This window comes from Perissodus microlepis, chromosome 8 (assembly GCF_051167445.1).
Source record: "Perissodus microlepis isolate ML-2025 ecotype Zambia chromosome 8, ASM5116744v1, whole genome shotgun sequence".
In the NCBI taxonomy this organism is placed as follows: domain Eukaryota; kingdom Metazoa; phylum Chordata; class Actinopteri; order Cichliformes; family Cichlidae; genus Perissodus; species Perissodus microlepis.
In genome coordinates this window covers 28,086,842-28,101,804 of record NC_140468.1, presented here as the reverse complement: position 1 = coordinate 28,101,804, position 14,963 = coordinate 28,086,842, and the positions used below count along the sequence as shown (strand labels likewise).

The 14,963-nt window shown below is 41.9% G+C and overlaps 1 protein-coding gene across 7 annotated transcripts in view; it reads left to right on the top strand.

Moving 5' to 3' along the window:
• Window positions 1–1,509: 1,509 nt before the first annotated feature.
• Window positions 1,510–14,963, top strand: part of ryr2a (ryanodine receptor 2a (cardiac)) — a 263,162-nt gene continuing 249,708 nt past the window's right edge. For all 7 annotated transcript variants that reach the window (XM_084938488.1, XM_084938482.1, XM_084938484.1 and 4 more), the window contains exon 1: window positions 1,510–1,644. In XM_084938488.1, coding sequence (XP_084794614.1) covers window positions 1,597–1,644 — 48 coding nt within the window. In that variant the 5' untranslated portion in view covers window positions 1,510–1,596. The remainder of the gene's footprint in view (window positions 1,645–14,963) is intronic.

Below are 14,963 nucleotides of genomic sequence, written 5' to 3'. Positions count from 1 at the left end.
AGCACAAGTTATCATGGAGTGTGGAATATATAAGGGTGATGGGCTGTTCCCACTGCTGTTCTGCATACACCTCAATCCCCTAAGCTGACACATCACTGAAAGTGGTTCACGAGTGGAGTGATCCTGAGCCATGGTGGATGACGTCAAGTTGTATGTTAAGAGTGAGCGAAACATCGACTCACGGATCCACCCATCTGCAGCAATGAAGGACGCAGAATTGCAGACATACAGGACAGCTACAAGTACCTGGGTATCCCAGAGGACAACAGGAACATCATGAAGATGCAGGAAGGAAAGCCACAGCCACATACCTCCAGAAGGAAAGACAAAACCATTCAAGTTTCTTTGTGAAAACAGGGGCTACTCGATTCTATAGTCAACTTAAATGATGCAGAAATACAGGAGGTCAAAATTCTTTTTATTTACAAAATGTGTATTTGTCATATTTGACTTTAAAAGATGGTTAAGAAGTTGACACTAAATAGTCATTGATATAGCCAAGCTGTTTAAACATGCATCCATCTTCTTCTGTTTATCCGGGGCCGGGTCGCGGGGGCAGCAGCCTAAGCAGAGAAGCCCAGACCGCCCTCTCCCCAGCCACCTCCTCCAGGTTGTTCGTAGGAGCACCAAGGCGTTCCCAGGCCAGCCGAGAGATATAATCTCTCCAGCATGTCCTGGGTCTGTCCCGGGGATTCCTGCCGGTGGGGCATGCCCAGAACACCTCACCCAGGAGGTGCCCAGGATGCATCCTTGTCAGATGCCCGAACCACCTCAGCTGGCTCCTTTCGATGTGGAGGAGCAGCGGCTCGACCCCGGATCTCCGGCGTCCCTGCCCTATCTCTAAGGGAGAGGCCAGCCACCCTTGGAGGAAGCTCATTTCTGTCGTTTTTATCCGCAATCTCGTTCTTTTGGTCACTACCCACAGCTCGTGACTATAGGTGATGGTAGAAACATAGCTCGGTGAAATTTTCAAGTTTTTCTTATTATATAACAGTTTTGACTGAAGCATCATCATTTACTGTCACTATGAAATAAACTGAAATATACATGTCATCAACATACAGAAACATACACAACCCAGACTGATGACTGTGACTTTGTTTAGTCCACAGGTGGAGGAACTTCAGGTCTCAAGGGCCGGTGTCCTACAGGTTTTAGTCCTTGATCCAGCATAACTGATTTAAATGGCTAAATTATGTCCTCAACATGTCTTGAAGTTCTCCAGAGGCCGGGAACTGAACTAATCATTTGATTCAGGTCTGTTGACCCAGGGTGTGATCTAAAACTTGCAGGATACTGGCCCTTGAGGCCTGGAGTTCCTCACCCCTGGTTTAGTGGAAATGCTCTCTGCTGGCAGGGACCAAAGTGGCCAGCAGAGGGAGTAACCCGACCAACGCAGCGTTCGAGCACGCGCACACTACACACATACACGCTCCTGTGCAGCTCCGCCCCCGACGAGCGTGAGCCATCCAATGAAAGAGGAGTTCATCTATGCGTTGCCTTTCTCTGCTCACACAACACACACACACTCGCACACAAGCACAGCCAGCCTCGGCACACAGACGCTGTACGAGCCTCACCGTGTGAACACTAACCATGGCTGAAGGAGGAGAAGGCGAGGATGAAATCCAGTTCTTGCGTACTGTAAGTGTCTCTCTGCTGCTTCTGGAGCAAAATACCGGTGCTGCAGTGAGAGTTCACTGCGTCTTTCTGCTCGGCTCTGTGAGTGTGCGTGCGTGCGTGTTGTGATGTGGGCTGGGAGTTTACCGCATTAAGGGATGACAGCTCCTCCACATTGAAGTCACTGGTCAGGGAGTCCGCATCATGCTGACAGGAGATCAGGGGGTGGAGGAGACGTGAAAACGCACTAACAGAAAGACAGGACAAGCAGATGAGAGGTGGAGAACGGTGTGTGGTGGTGCTGCTGTCATTGTTCATAAAAAGGAGCTGAGCAGCTTGCAGTCTGCGCGGCGGCGCTGGTGTTGTGTATTGGGTGGATGCGGGGCGCAGTGCGGTGCAGACTGGCAGCATGAAGCCTGCAACATCTGCTGCACTTCATTCCAGCAGGACTGGACGTCCCTCTTTGGAAGGCTCATGCGGTGAAATCAGTCAGTCATCCGGAGGTCTACGTGAGAGGAGGTGTTGCTTTACAAAAAGTTGCACGTGAATGATCGCGTGAGCTCAGAGTATTTTCTTTCTTGATGAAGGGAACAGATGGTCTGATATACCTGCACAGAACATCTTAATTAATATGCATTCGTGTTAATGTGTAGTTTTAGTCTGCGTGCAGCGTTTCTGGCCTGGACTGAGATTATTCCAGCGTTAGCAGATCTGTTTTGCTTGTTTTGGGAATTGTCGCTGACATAATGTTGCCATCATATTGCTGATGACTGCAGTAGTACTAAGATGCAATGAGCTGATACTGGAAAACCCTTGGGACAGGTTGAAGTTTTTGGTAGGAAAATGTGAATAGATGGGCAGTCGCTGTCTGTCCTGTATCCAGTGGAGCTTAATTTTCTAGGCTAAAAATGTTCATATGCTCTGTCAGTCAGATTAATGTGTATTATATGAATAGAGTCAGACCCAAGGTTCAAAGCCAAAAGCTTTTAAGTGCAGAATTTACATGTTCTCCCTGTGTGCGTTTCCTCTGGATATTCTGACAATCAATAGACAACATGTTAGATTAACTCTAGAGCCATTGAAAAACGCCTCCAACCAATACAGCATTTTTAAGACCAAGTTTATAAAAAGACCAAGCCTCTGCTTGGGGCGGGGGACTTTTGTTGTTCTTTATTTCATCAGTCAGATGTAACAGAATCCCAGAAAAGCGCCACAGACGAGGTGGCACACAAAACATAAATGTTGGCTGCTGCTCACGGGTGACAGTGTGATGGACTGAATATTAAGGAATCAGAGGTTCATCGTGTTTTAGAATTAGCTGCAAACGGCAGACTGTTACAGGATTACTTCAGTAGTTTAGCCTTTTTAGTCTCTTCTTCCAAGACAGTTTTTGAAGCTCATTTAGGGTATTTTGATGAGCTATTACTGGATGTCACATTTGTGCCATTAAAACTCAGAAAGTAATAACACATGCATTAACATAGCTGACCGGAATATCATTTCACTCCTCCGCCGTAAAAGACGATGGGATATTGTTGTCACCCTGCTGGGCGACATGGACAGTTTGTGAATAACTTGCAGGATTATGAAATTCATGCCATAGGTGCATCTGCTAAAAGGCTCAGACAAGTTCAAATGTCAAACCCGTCAGGTCACCGAGGTCAACTTTTCTCTAAATCACCTAAGATTTTTACATTTCTACCATACGTGCATCTAGTAGGAGGCTGATGGGGGAGGCTTGTGATAGACACTTGTTCATATTTTTTTTCTTTATCAGACCAGAGCCAGTGTTTAACAGTCACTCAGCATCACATTGCACTAAAATAAGTACTAAGTACTACTCATTGTGATAGATCAAACTCATAATGGTAAAATATTGTAGAAAATCTTCTCAACAGTGAAATATCTGATTGTTATTTTTATTATTGTTTTTCTTTCAAAAACCAACACAAGTGTTTTTATAGAAGCTGATATTCAGTCAGCAAGATGGCAGCAGCAGAGTCACATGACAAGTCAAACGATCTTTGGTTTTCATGTATTTTTACTTGAAAACTATCAGTTTTATTCCTAATTTAATTCCTTCAAAACCAACAGGATTAGATTAAAAATAAATAAAGACAAGCCTTTGCATTTATATTGACAATTACAGCTGTCAGCTGTACTAAACTGGCATACGGTCTTCACACTTCAGCATTCAAACGGAAACATTTCAACATGTCACATCTGGTCACGAACCACACTGTAATATTTTACATTTTTGTTATTATTATCATTAAAATATAATGTTAAACATTATATAATACCAGTGTTACTATTAAATAATAATATTGAAGCGTATCATATGTTGTAGCTCACATGCGAGGGCAGTGTTTCCTGCCACATCCATCTGATATAAGATTTGAATATTAGATTTGAAAATGATTCCTACACAAATATAACATGTTTATAATAAAAATACCAAATTTCTTGTTTAGACGTATCCAGACTGGGTGTTTTATTCGGACCGTCTGTTTAATCAAGTCTAAATTGCGCTGCCAGTGGTTCTAATTTTAAGAAAGCTTATATCTTAACAGGTTTTGTGGAAATTGTAGGGAAAGTTGCACATTTTACTTAGAATTTATTATCATCATGATTGGAGTGGGTGCTTGTGTTTCAACCACTAAGGTGAAGGTGATCTGTTATAGTGTCCTGTGGGCATTTCCCTCAGGATGCTGCTATCAGCACCCATAGACGTAGCAGGAAATTAAAAGCAAAAGCAGAGTTGGAGGTGGAGACTCCTGGTCACTACACAGACAAGCTTCCACCAGTCGCCATCTCAGCATGTGGTAGCCTGTGAGCCATGGCTGCAGCAGGAGGCACTGCTTTCATGCCAAAGCTCGTCATTTAATGTAATTCCTGAACATACTGACTGAAGAGAAATTCATGAGTCCATAATGTGAGCTTTGTTATAATGAGTTCATTTGTTTCATGCGTACTTTTATGTTTTTATTTATGTTTGAAGTAGTACTCTTACAAAGTGTGCAGTGTCAGGCTTATATTAGAGTGCCTGAGGAGGTTTATGGGATAATTAAATATTATTATCAGTAATAACATGTAAAAAAATAGTCCCGTGTTTAGATTTATTTGTTTGTTTGTTTATTTGTAGCTCTTAGATAAATGATGTCAAATGTGGCTGCTGTTGTGGTGTAGAATTAAATGTACATTGTTTAGTAGTTTTAGCAGGACTCATGTTATCATACGATTGCTTCTATAAACTTTGCACTTCGGCTCAAAGGCACAGCACACGCCTGCATTCTTTTTATGACTTTATGACTGGATGTCCTGACTCTCATCTTGGCTGCTTTGATGCTTATTTAAGGATTTTGACATGTTTGCTGTACAATGCTTGCACAAAGACAGCGTTTTGTATTTACTTATTTTAAAGCATTAGCCTAGCCTTATTTCTACATCACCCCTGGATTTGCTGAAAAATTACTGTTTGCTCCTCTTGATAATGTTTCATCCTACTGCCTCTACGCCTTTACTGTTTCCTGTGACTAGGACACTCAAAACAGCAAAGCAGCTTTCTTTCAGGTACGCATGACTTAATAACGGCTTGTAAATTTACATGCAGGCCTTTTGTTTCCCTCTGCCCCTACGTCTCATCTTCTTCCTCCTGCTCCATTCCTACCTTTCATGTTCCTCTGCACCCCTCCCTCTAATCCTGCAGCACTCCTGTTAAGTGCACTTTATATGCAGATCAATACATGGTTTCTGGTGACTGATGATGTGTCAGCACAAACCAAACAGCATGGCAGCAGCTATGTGTTTGTGTTCATTTAATCCCTGTTACAGGGAAATGTTTGTTTGCAGAGAGTAAATGAAGCCAGAGCACAAAATTCCAAAGGAGATCTGGTACAGGTCAATTTAAATAAAGATATCCACTGTGTTGATGTAAAAAGAAACAGCAGTAGGTAAAAGCTAGTATTTTAGGTTGCTCTCTACTCCAGTGTAATGGTTAATACCTAAAAGATCCCTGGTTCAAGACCAAGAGGAGACTGTAACCAAGAGGAGACAGTGTAACCAAGAGGAGACAGTCTAACCAAGAGGAGACAGTGTTACCAAGACGAGACAGTGTAACCAAGAGGAGACAGTGTTACCAAGAGGAGACAGTGTAACCAAGAGGAGACAGTGTTACCAAGAGGAGACAGTGTAACCAAGAGGAGACAGTGTTACCAAGAGGAGACAGTGTAACCAAGAGGAGACAGTGTAACCAAGAGGAGACAGTGTTACCAAGAGGAGACAGTGTAACCAAGAGGAGACAGTGTAACCAAGAGGAGACAGTGTTACCAAGAGGAGACAGTGTTACCAAGAGGAGACAGTGTAACCAATATCTCTGTGATTGTGTTTCTCACTTTGTCTGTTTGTTTTTTTCTTGAATTTTTTAAATGAACTTCTAGTTGACAGTTAATTTGTAGGGGCTGTGAAAAGAGGAATTGATTGAGGAGTGTTGTTGAAGGACTCACAATTTTAAGTAAACCTCTGGAGGCAGTCCAGTGATATCAGGTCAGAACTGTTTGTTGATCAGCACATGAAATTAGAGATGGGGAAGCAAAAACTGAGAAGATTAAGTTGGAGCATGAAAGTCTGAGGGTTGAAGCAGCATTAGAGGGAGAAAGTAAAAGTGGAACAGTTAATACTGGAACTGATGAACGAGTGGAAACCAGCTACTTGCATTTTAATGAGGAGAAGGTGAAGATGGCTTATCTTGTTGCAGTTGAGACAACGACGACACCTGTTTGGGACTAGCTGGTTCCACTTAACTGGGATTAAGGAGCGACACTGGAAAAGTAAATCAGCTTCTTAAGGATGAATTCACTGTCCCATTACATTTTCTCACTTTAAAGAGTTTATAAAAACTGCATGAAAGATGCAAATGGCAAGTGACCATTATGTTCCTGCTTTAGGTCAAAATGAGCAAAATTCAACTCTAAGTGTGTTTTTTGTTTGTTTAGTTTTTCCCCACCCTTTTCCGGCTGAGGACCATGGACTCAGACTTGGAAGTGCAGATCCTCTTTCCCACTGCTTCACATTCAGCCGCTCCAACGCGAGTTGCAGATCACTACCTCATGAAGCCAGCAGAACCGCATGACCTGCAAAAAGGAGGGATGAGATTCTGAGGTCACCAAAGCAAAAGCCTCCCACCATCTGCCTATGCCTATGTCCAGAATCTGTGACAGAGGGCAGCCCTCACTATGGACGAAGTCCAATAACAGAACACACCTTAATTTCAGATCGGGCAGGCCGTTCCTCCCAATCATGCCTCTCCAGGTCTTGCTGTCATTGCCTACATGAGCATTAAAGTCTCCCAGTAGGAAAATGGATTCGCTACATGTAGCACCCTTGAGCACCCTCCACCACTGACTCCAAGAAGGTTGGGTATTCTGACCTGTCACTTGGCAAATAATCGCAGATAACAGTCAGGACCTGTTCCCCAAGCTGAAGGTGCAGGGAAACACCCCCCTCACTCACTGGCAGAAATTCCAGTGTACTGAGCAGATAAAGGATTGCCCACCCTGCTCACTGCCTCTCACTGAAGGCAATTCCAGATTGGAACAACGTCGATCCCCTCTCCTGGAGACTGGTTCCCGAGCCCAAGCTAGTTCAGGTTCTTTCCCTTTCAGAGAGGTGATATTCCATGTCCCAAAAGCCACCCTCGATAGTCGGAAATCAGTCTGCCAGGGCAGGTTTTTCGGACTGCGCCTGGGCACCAGTCGCTCTTTGTGGATGGGGCCGTGGTAACGCAGTCTTGTGCAGGGTACACAGGTCCCTTGCTCTTTTGACAGTTATAGGGGTCCTTTGAATTGCTCTTTGTCTGGTCCCTCACCCAGGACCAGACAAAGAGCCATGTGTGTGTGTAATACACCTTTTTCCTTGAGGGATCCTACCACATTGCAAAGCAACCCCCCCAAATAACATATCCCTGCACCATGTTAAAGTAGAAATTCACAGAAGGGAACTTTGAATCAGTTTGATACAAATAACCAGTCATTTTAAGTAACACATATGTTATTTGTAATCGATGCCACACAAGAACATTTTCTTTTTCTTTTCTTTTCTTTTTTTTTTTTTACCTTTTATTGTTTATTTTATTTTATTTTCACTTGCTAAATACGGGACAGACTTGACTGGGGAAAAGAAAGAGGGAAAGAAAAACAGCGGGGAAGAGGGACGGTGATAAAGGGCAAAAAACAAAAACCAACAAAATAAGCAGACAAAAATACATCTGTCAATCACCTGGATCACCTGTTGAGAAAGAAAAAAGAGAAAACAAGCAGCAGAAGAAAAAAAGAGCAACATAATAAACAACATCACGATGATCTATGTGAATAGAACAGTAAATACTAAATATTAAATATTATTGTGCAGCACGTAAGATCGACAGCGCACAGTGTGCTTTGAGGTAGGAGCCAAAAAGGGTGTAGTTTGTGTGTGTGAGCACGTGTGTGTACACCTGTGAGCATGAGCGCGCTTGTATTTAAAAGAACATTTTCTGACCTGACGAGCAGTGTCAGTGTTACTCACAAAGGAATCAAGTGAATGAATCTATTGTTCAAACCTCTGTGCAGTTCTGTGGATGAATGTACACAGTGATGAGGTCAGGTGGCAGATGTCACAAATGGTAATCTCTAACAAAGTTAACAAAATGTCAGTTCTAGGTGGCTGATGGCTACAACGGATGTCCAGAGTATAATGCTAGCATTACACATGCAACAATAGGAAATATGTTAGGATGAAATACATTTAACATTTCCTTTCTGGTTGTATAACAGCATCATATTGCTTCTTGTTTTGCTCACTAACAGACATGGTGACATGGTGACTAGAGTTCCCTGTGAGAGGAAACAAACATGTTTGTCATAGCACTTTCTCATCTTCAGCTGTTTGCTTTCATGGACTCAGGTTACTGCTGAAAGTGAATAATATAATTTCACAAGTACCTGTAACCACAGTGGGGGTGAAATTAGCAGAAAGAGGTGTAGCCTCCTGTAAGAGGATTTGAGAGTAAGGAATGGCACAAAGAGTGTAGACTGTTTTTAGGAGCAGTGACGCTGAGCTTATTTGTGTTAGCATAAAACTCAATGTACCCATTATGCCATCTAAGCACCATCCTAAATTCATCAAGGGAGCTTAGTTCCCCATGTAAGGACATGCTGACCGCCCTGTGGAGCAAAACAGTTTTTAAACACACGCTGCTGACCCACTATACACTTTATAACACAGATGGAAGTTAAGAACACAGCTTCTAAAACAAGTAGTATGACGCAAGAAGAAGAGTGCAGATCCGTGACTATCTATGACAGGTACAGTGTCAAATCAGTGCATCACCCTATCAGTGTATGGGTTTTTTTCCTTTTTCTCCTTAATCTTGAAACTTTCTTTTAATTTTCCAATTGCTGTCACTTCAAGGAGCATGCACATAACATTCCCAACTAAACACGCTGTGCTAAATAAGCATGTCACAATGCTAGTAATGTGGTCATTGGTAGCAGGATCAGATCTATTTAGTGAAATAAATAAACTAATCCTTGTTTGAAAACAAACAAAACAAACAAAGTTGATGCATTTTTGTTTGTTACTGAAATTGTTCTCCTTGCACAGACAAACAAAAGTAATGTCATATTAAAAAGCAACCTTCTTCAAGTGTAGGTTTTATGTAACAAGAGCTCAAATAAACCTGTCCTCAGCAGGTCTTAAAATTAAACTCATGATGAGACCCTGTTATCATTTATTTAACAAAAATTAGGCCAAAATGTTGACACAGTGTGTGAAACATTAAGTACACCCCTACTGCTTCCATCGGAATTAAAAGAAAGAGAAACATCCAGGTGTTGACAATCAAATGCAATTGATTAATTGATCATCACCATTTGTGACCATCTCTATAACAGCAGAGGTGAAAGCAAAGAAAAGACATCAGCAATTGTTGATGGGCTTTATGACCCTTCCAATCAGTCTGGGTTATAAATAATTTTTTAAACAATTTAAAGTCTATCAATCTACTGTCAGTGTGTACTGTCCTAGGAGTGGACACCACAGGAAATTCACTCCAGAGTCTACAGGCCTGAGTTAGCATTGTACAAGGTTAAAAGGTTATGACAGTACAATTAGAAAAAGACTGAGCAAATATGGCTTTTATGGAACGGTGGACAGCAGAAAGCCTCTCTGAAAAAATACACGACAGCACGGCTTAGGTTTGCAAAGGTGTTAGTAAACCACAATACTTCTGAAACTGTGTCTTTTGGCCAAACGAGATACTAAAGAGGAGCTCTTTGATCATGATGCATATCAGCACAAACCCCTCATACTTCAATTGAACTCAATTCAGTTTTTTTACATTGTACCAAAAATTATAACAGTTGCTTAAAGGCAACCCAACAATCATATGACCCCCTATAAGCAAGCACCTTGGCGACAGTGGGAAGGAAAAACTCCCTTTAACAGGAAGAAACCTCCGGCAGAACCAGGCTCGGGGAGGGGCGGGGCCATCTGCTGTGACCGGTTGGGGTGAGAGAAGGAAGACAGGATAAAGACATGCTGTGGAAGAGAGACAGAGCCATTAATCATTATATGTAGAGTGTTGCATAAACACAGTGAGTGGGGAAATAAACGGGGAGTGAAGAAGAAACACTTGGAGCATCATGGGAATCCCCGAGCAACCTAGACCTGCTGCAGCATAACTAAGGGAGGCTGAAGGAAAGAAAGAAAAGTTTGAAGTCTAATCTTAAAAGTAAAGGGTGGCTGTCTCCTGAATCCAAACTGGGAGCTAGTTTCACAGCTGAAGGCTCTGCCTCCCATTCTGCTTTTAAATACTCTATTTAAAAGCTGTTTTGCTGCCATATTTGTGATTAGTCAAATGCTACCAATGCCACCCTTTCATGTGAGCACGTGGAAGAAAACTTCAGTGAATTGACAGTCAGCTTCATGTGATCGCTTAACTTGATTGGCAGTGTTTGGGTAAGTGAATCCATTTAATGGAAAGATACCCTGGGTATGTTGAACTCTTTCGTAGGACAGGACCCTGGGCACCTTGCAGTCATAGAGTCGACTGTGAACTCTCTGTTTGCCAAAGTATTCTAGAGTCAAATGTGAGGCCATCTGTCTGACAGCTAAAGCTTGGTTGAAACTGGGTCATACTCCAGGACAACAATCCCATGCACAACAGCAAATCTGCAGCAGAATGAGCTGGAGGCTTACTTACTTTCATACAGTTTCTCAGTATGAAAGTTTAACGACTTCCCTCCTAGTTTCATAAATGTTACCTCTCCATCAAAGCTGCACAGTTCACTCGCTATCAATCAAAAACTGCCCCGCGTGTGTTTGTGTGTTTGTGTGTGTGTAATACACCTTATTTAGACGCGACAGCACATTTATGCAACTTGCTGTGAACTCCTGTGAAGTGTTCAACAGAGTTTAGCTTTAACATGTTAATGTGCACTTGGTCAGAATCATTTGCATGAATTTGACCTGCTGAAACCAAGAACTAACAAACCAACTGTATGCTGGCCAGCCATTAGTGCCCCAGCATTTTTCACCCGAGATTAAACATTTTCAGGTCGCATCAAAATGTCTCTGCATCATTTCTGGGCCCAGAGGCTAATTGGATTTCTAGATACAAATATTGTCTGGAAACCATGAAAATTTGGGTGACTGGTGAGACGGTGTTAGCGCTGACACTTTGGAAGTAAAAACAGTTTTTTATTGTGACTGAATTTCAGACAATTCAAAATATTTTTTTAAAAAGTTGACAGTAATGTCAGAGCAGTCAAGAATGCAAACGTCCTCACTCGTATCAGGCAGCAGACTGTATATACAGTATGCACATGGCAAGCTCAGCCATTGGATTGAGATTCTGCATTTTGAGGCCTCAGTGCATTTTTGAGTTTTTGTTTTTCCTTCTTTGTCTTTGTTTTTTTTTGGAGCCAGTTTATCAAATGAGAATGAAAAACAATTACCACATTACAGTACTCATGTTATTTGTATTATTAACCGCAGGTGTACAGCAGCCTCTTAACATCGAGCTGACAGCCATCTGTGAGTTTGAGCCGAGTCTGAATTTGTGTTGAAATGAGGATTATTTCACACGTCACTGTTTGCATACAGCAGATTCCTCATGATACAGATGTGCAAACATGGGGGAAAAAACACAGCAAGTTTAATTCCAAAAAACACTCATTAGTCTCAGCTGTAGAGGTCATACTACGTATTAAAGAAGGTGTAAGTAACTGAAAATCAGTACACTGTTGTTCATTTCTTTCACATATTGGTTTCCTCCCGTTGTCATTTGGTCAGGCTGATATTTATCTGATTTTTTGGAATTTATTTTTGTTCCTAGCTTTTTTAATGTTGTTTTGTATTTCAAAGTATAGCGATCTCTCTCCTTTCATCTCCAGCACTGCTGTCATAAAACTCCTGACCTGTTGGTTATTGCTGCTGAAAGTTGCGATTATTTCGTTCTCGTTGGACACTGACACTGACTGGAGCTGGGCAAGCTGAGAGACCAGCTGGTCTGCTTTCACTGTTCAGACATCAGTTTCGATCAGCTCTTTTTATGGAAACATAATTAGCATTTAACAGATAAACGAGCTTCAGTGATTTAGCATCTTAACAGATGAGTTTCCTCTTGGTCAGAGTATGTGATCTAGAGAAGAATGAGTGATAAAAAGTTGTTAATAACTCCTTTTGAACTTTAGCAGGGAAAGCTGTAATGATGATGGAGAGGGAACGGTGGTTCTTACAAGTTGAGCATGTGCAGGCTCACTCAGCACTTTAGATTAGCATCTGTGAGAATCTCTCAATGTAAGATGTTTAAACAGCCTTTAGTCCTCTGTAGATATTCACAGTTAACCATGTCACTCACTGCACAAGCCTTTTAATTCAGCTGATTCTTTATTATTCATGTATTTGAAGATAGTTCTTTGTCTGTTTGTGAGCTCATAAACAGCATTTTTTTTTAATCGATTTGTGGTTTTCTCAGAACGGGGTTGTCTCTGCTTGCCTGTCTGTGAATGTCTCTGCATGCCACGCCTCCTCAGGTTATTGTAGAGGGTATCAGTGACTCTCATTTGGATACCTGTAAAGGTGGAACTCTTTCACAGGATTTTGATTATGTAAACAGGACTACGATATACGCGATATTCATAGAAATCTATTATTAAAGTTGATGTCAACTGTTTACATTTAAAGACAGAATAATGGATGCCTAGTGGGTCAAAAGGTAAGCAGTGGGAGTGCTACCAGCGGTCTACGGGACTGTGCGTACACCGGGGCTTGTGAACATGCTTTGAAGGTGACCTTTAACAGGTTCAAAGGATGAACAGAGAAAGAGGGCGAGGCATGAGTCAGACTCTTAACTGGGAATGTGCTTTTCTTAGCAATTGTAATATTAAATAGTCCTAATAGAACAGATGTGCTTGTTTAATTTTTTGAGCTTGGCTTGTTTCAGTAAACTGGGCTTTTAAAAAATATATTCAGAGTCAATAAATTCAGTTTGATAAAGCTGAAGGTGAATCCCTTCAGAATAGCTTAGACTGTCAGAATAGTTTTCAGTCACACTGGGTTTGATCTCCAGTCTCTCAGTGCTTATGTGAAAGGGACATGAATCTAATTAAGCTAGCATCAAATGTATCACTCTGACATATGGTGGCCTGCATTTGCATTCTTTCATACTATATGGCATATAAGGCTTGGTTTAGCACTGTAAAAGTCTGTGGCTACAAACTGTCTCAGTGACTTTTATCTCTTCATGTGATCCCAGACTTCTTTCTTCATTATTTGTAATAGTTAAAATTTTACATTTGATTAGCATATCTAGGAAACCCCACCACTGAAGCAAGATTCCTCACATTGATACTTGAGGCCAAGGTAAAGCCATCCAGAAGAAGGATGTGGTTAAATACCATATTTCTAAGATTTGGTACAAGGGAAGTGAAATGCCTTCCTTCAGGTAATGCCACCGTTTTTCCACAGCAGCGACAGCAACACAACAGCGAGATGCTCCTGCTCTGTGGTGAAGTCATTTTTTCTGTTTGGTTCAAGGTGCAGCTGGCAAAGTTCAGTCTGTTGAGCCATAACTGCGCCCAATCCCACGTCACTGGCATCAGTGTATTGAGACTTTGCATGTGACGTGAGGTTTCTGCTATATTGGACATGATGATGCCTGCCAATTCTGCTGGGAGCAGCAATCACCATCGACAGAAAGAGAATCTTTGTTAATCACTTTCTGCTGATTTGGATAGAAGAAGACAAGCAAAAAGTATTTATGTGATACAGTGGAATCACATAAATAGTAATAACAGTTAGAGTCGAACAATATTTAACCATTTAACATTTTTCTATTTATTTTTGTTCTCAGCTTTTTTAAGCAGCCTCCTCCACCACTACTCTCTGCAACTGCCTTTCATCCTCTTCCTCCTCAACTGAAGCCTTACTCCTGAACTGAAGTTTAGGCTCTAACATAAGAACTCTTACAAGAACATGCTTATTCATTCTTGATATTATCACAATTAGTTATTGACAGGAGGTTTGTCTGCAATCCTCCTGTCTCCAGACAGCTGACAAGAGCCGACAAACAACAACATCCCACATAGCAAAATTGGTATGGCCCAGATCAGGCCCACACAATGTGCTTACACATGGCCCACACACCACAAAGAATGATGGCCCAGATCTGGTTTGCCAGAGTGGCCCACACATGGGCCATAACAAGGCCAGTTGCAGACACACTGCTGGGTCTGTGCTGGCCCAGAACAGTTTCAGCTCTGGCCCCAGATGTCAGCCTAATGTGTACATTAATCAAGCCATGTAATAACAACATGTGCCGGAACATAATAGTGCAAAAGCAACATGACTAAACTCTATTCAGACAGTGAATGGACTGATTCTTATATAGCGCTTTTCTACTCTCCCAGATTACTCAAAAATTACACAACATACCACATTCACCCAATCACACACTTTCTGCTAACTACATTCATATTCCTGACATGCAGACTGGAGGAGCCAGGGATCAAACCACTAACCTTCCGATCAGTCGGTGACCTGCTCTACTGCCTGAGCTACAGCCATCCACTGGCAGCGATGAGTAAACCCTCACTAGGTTTTGGATAAAGTGTACACTCACAAACCTGTCAAACCTGCATTTGAAACGTTGGCTACCATAGCAGTATAGTATTGCAACATGGCATTTGGGTCTTCTAACTAAAATAGCAAAATAGGAACATAAATAGTGCCATCATTGCCAGACCTGGCCCACATCTGGTTGACATACACCCTGCCATGACACCAGTCAGTCAGAAGTACCA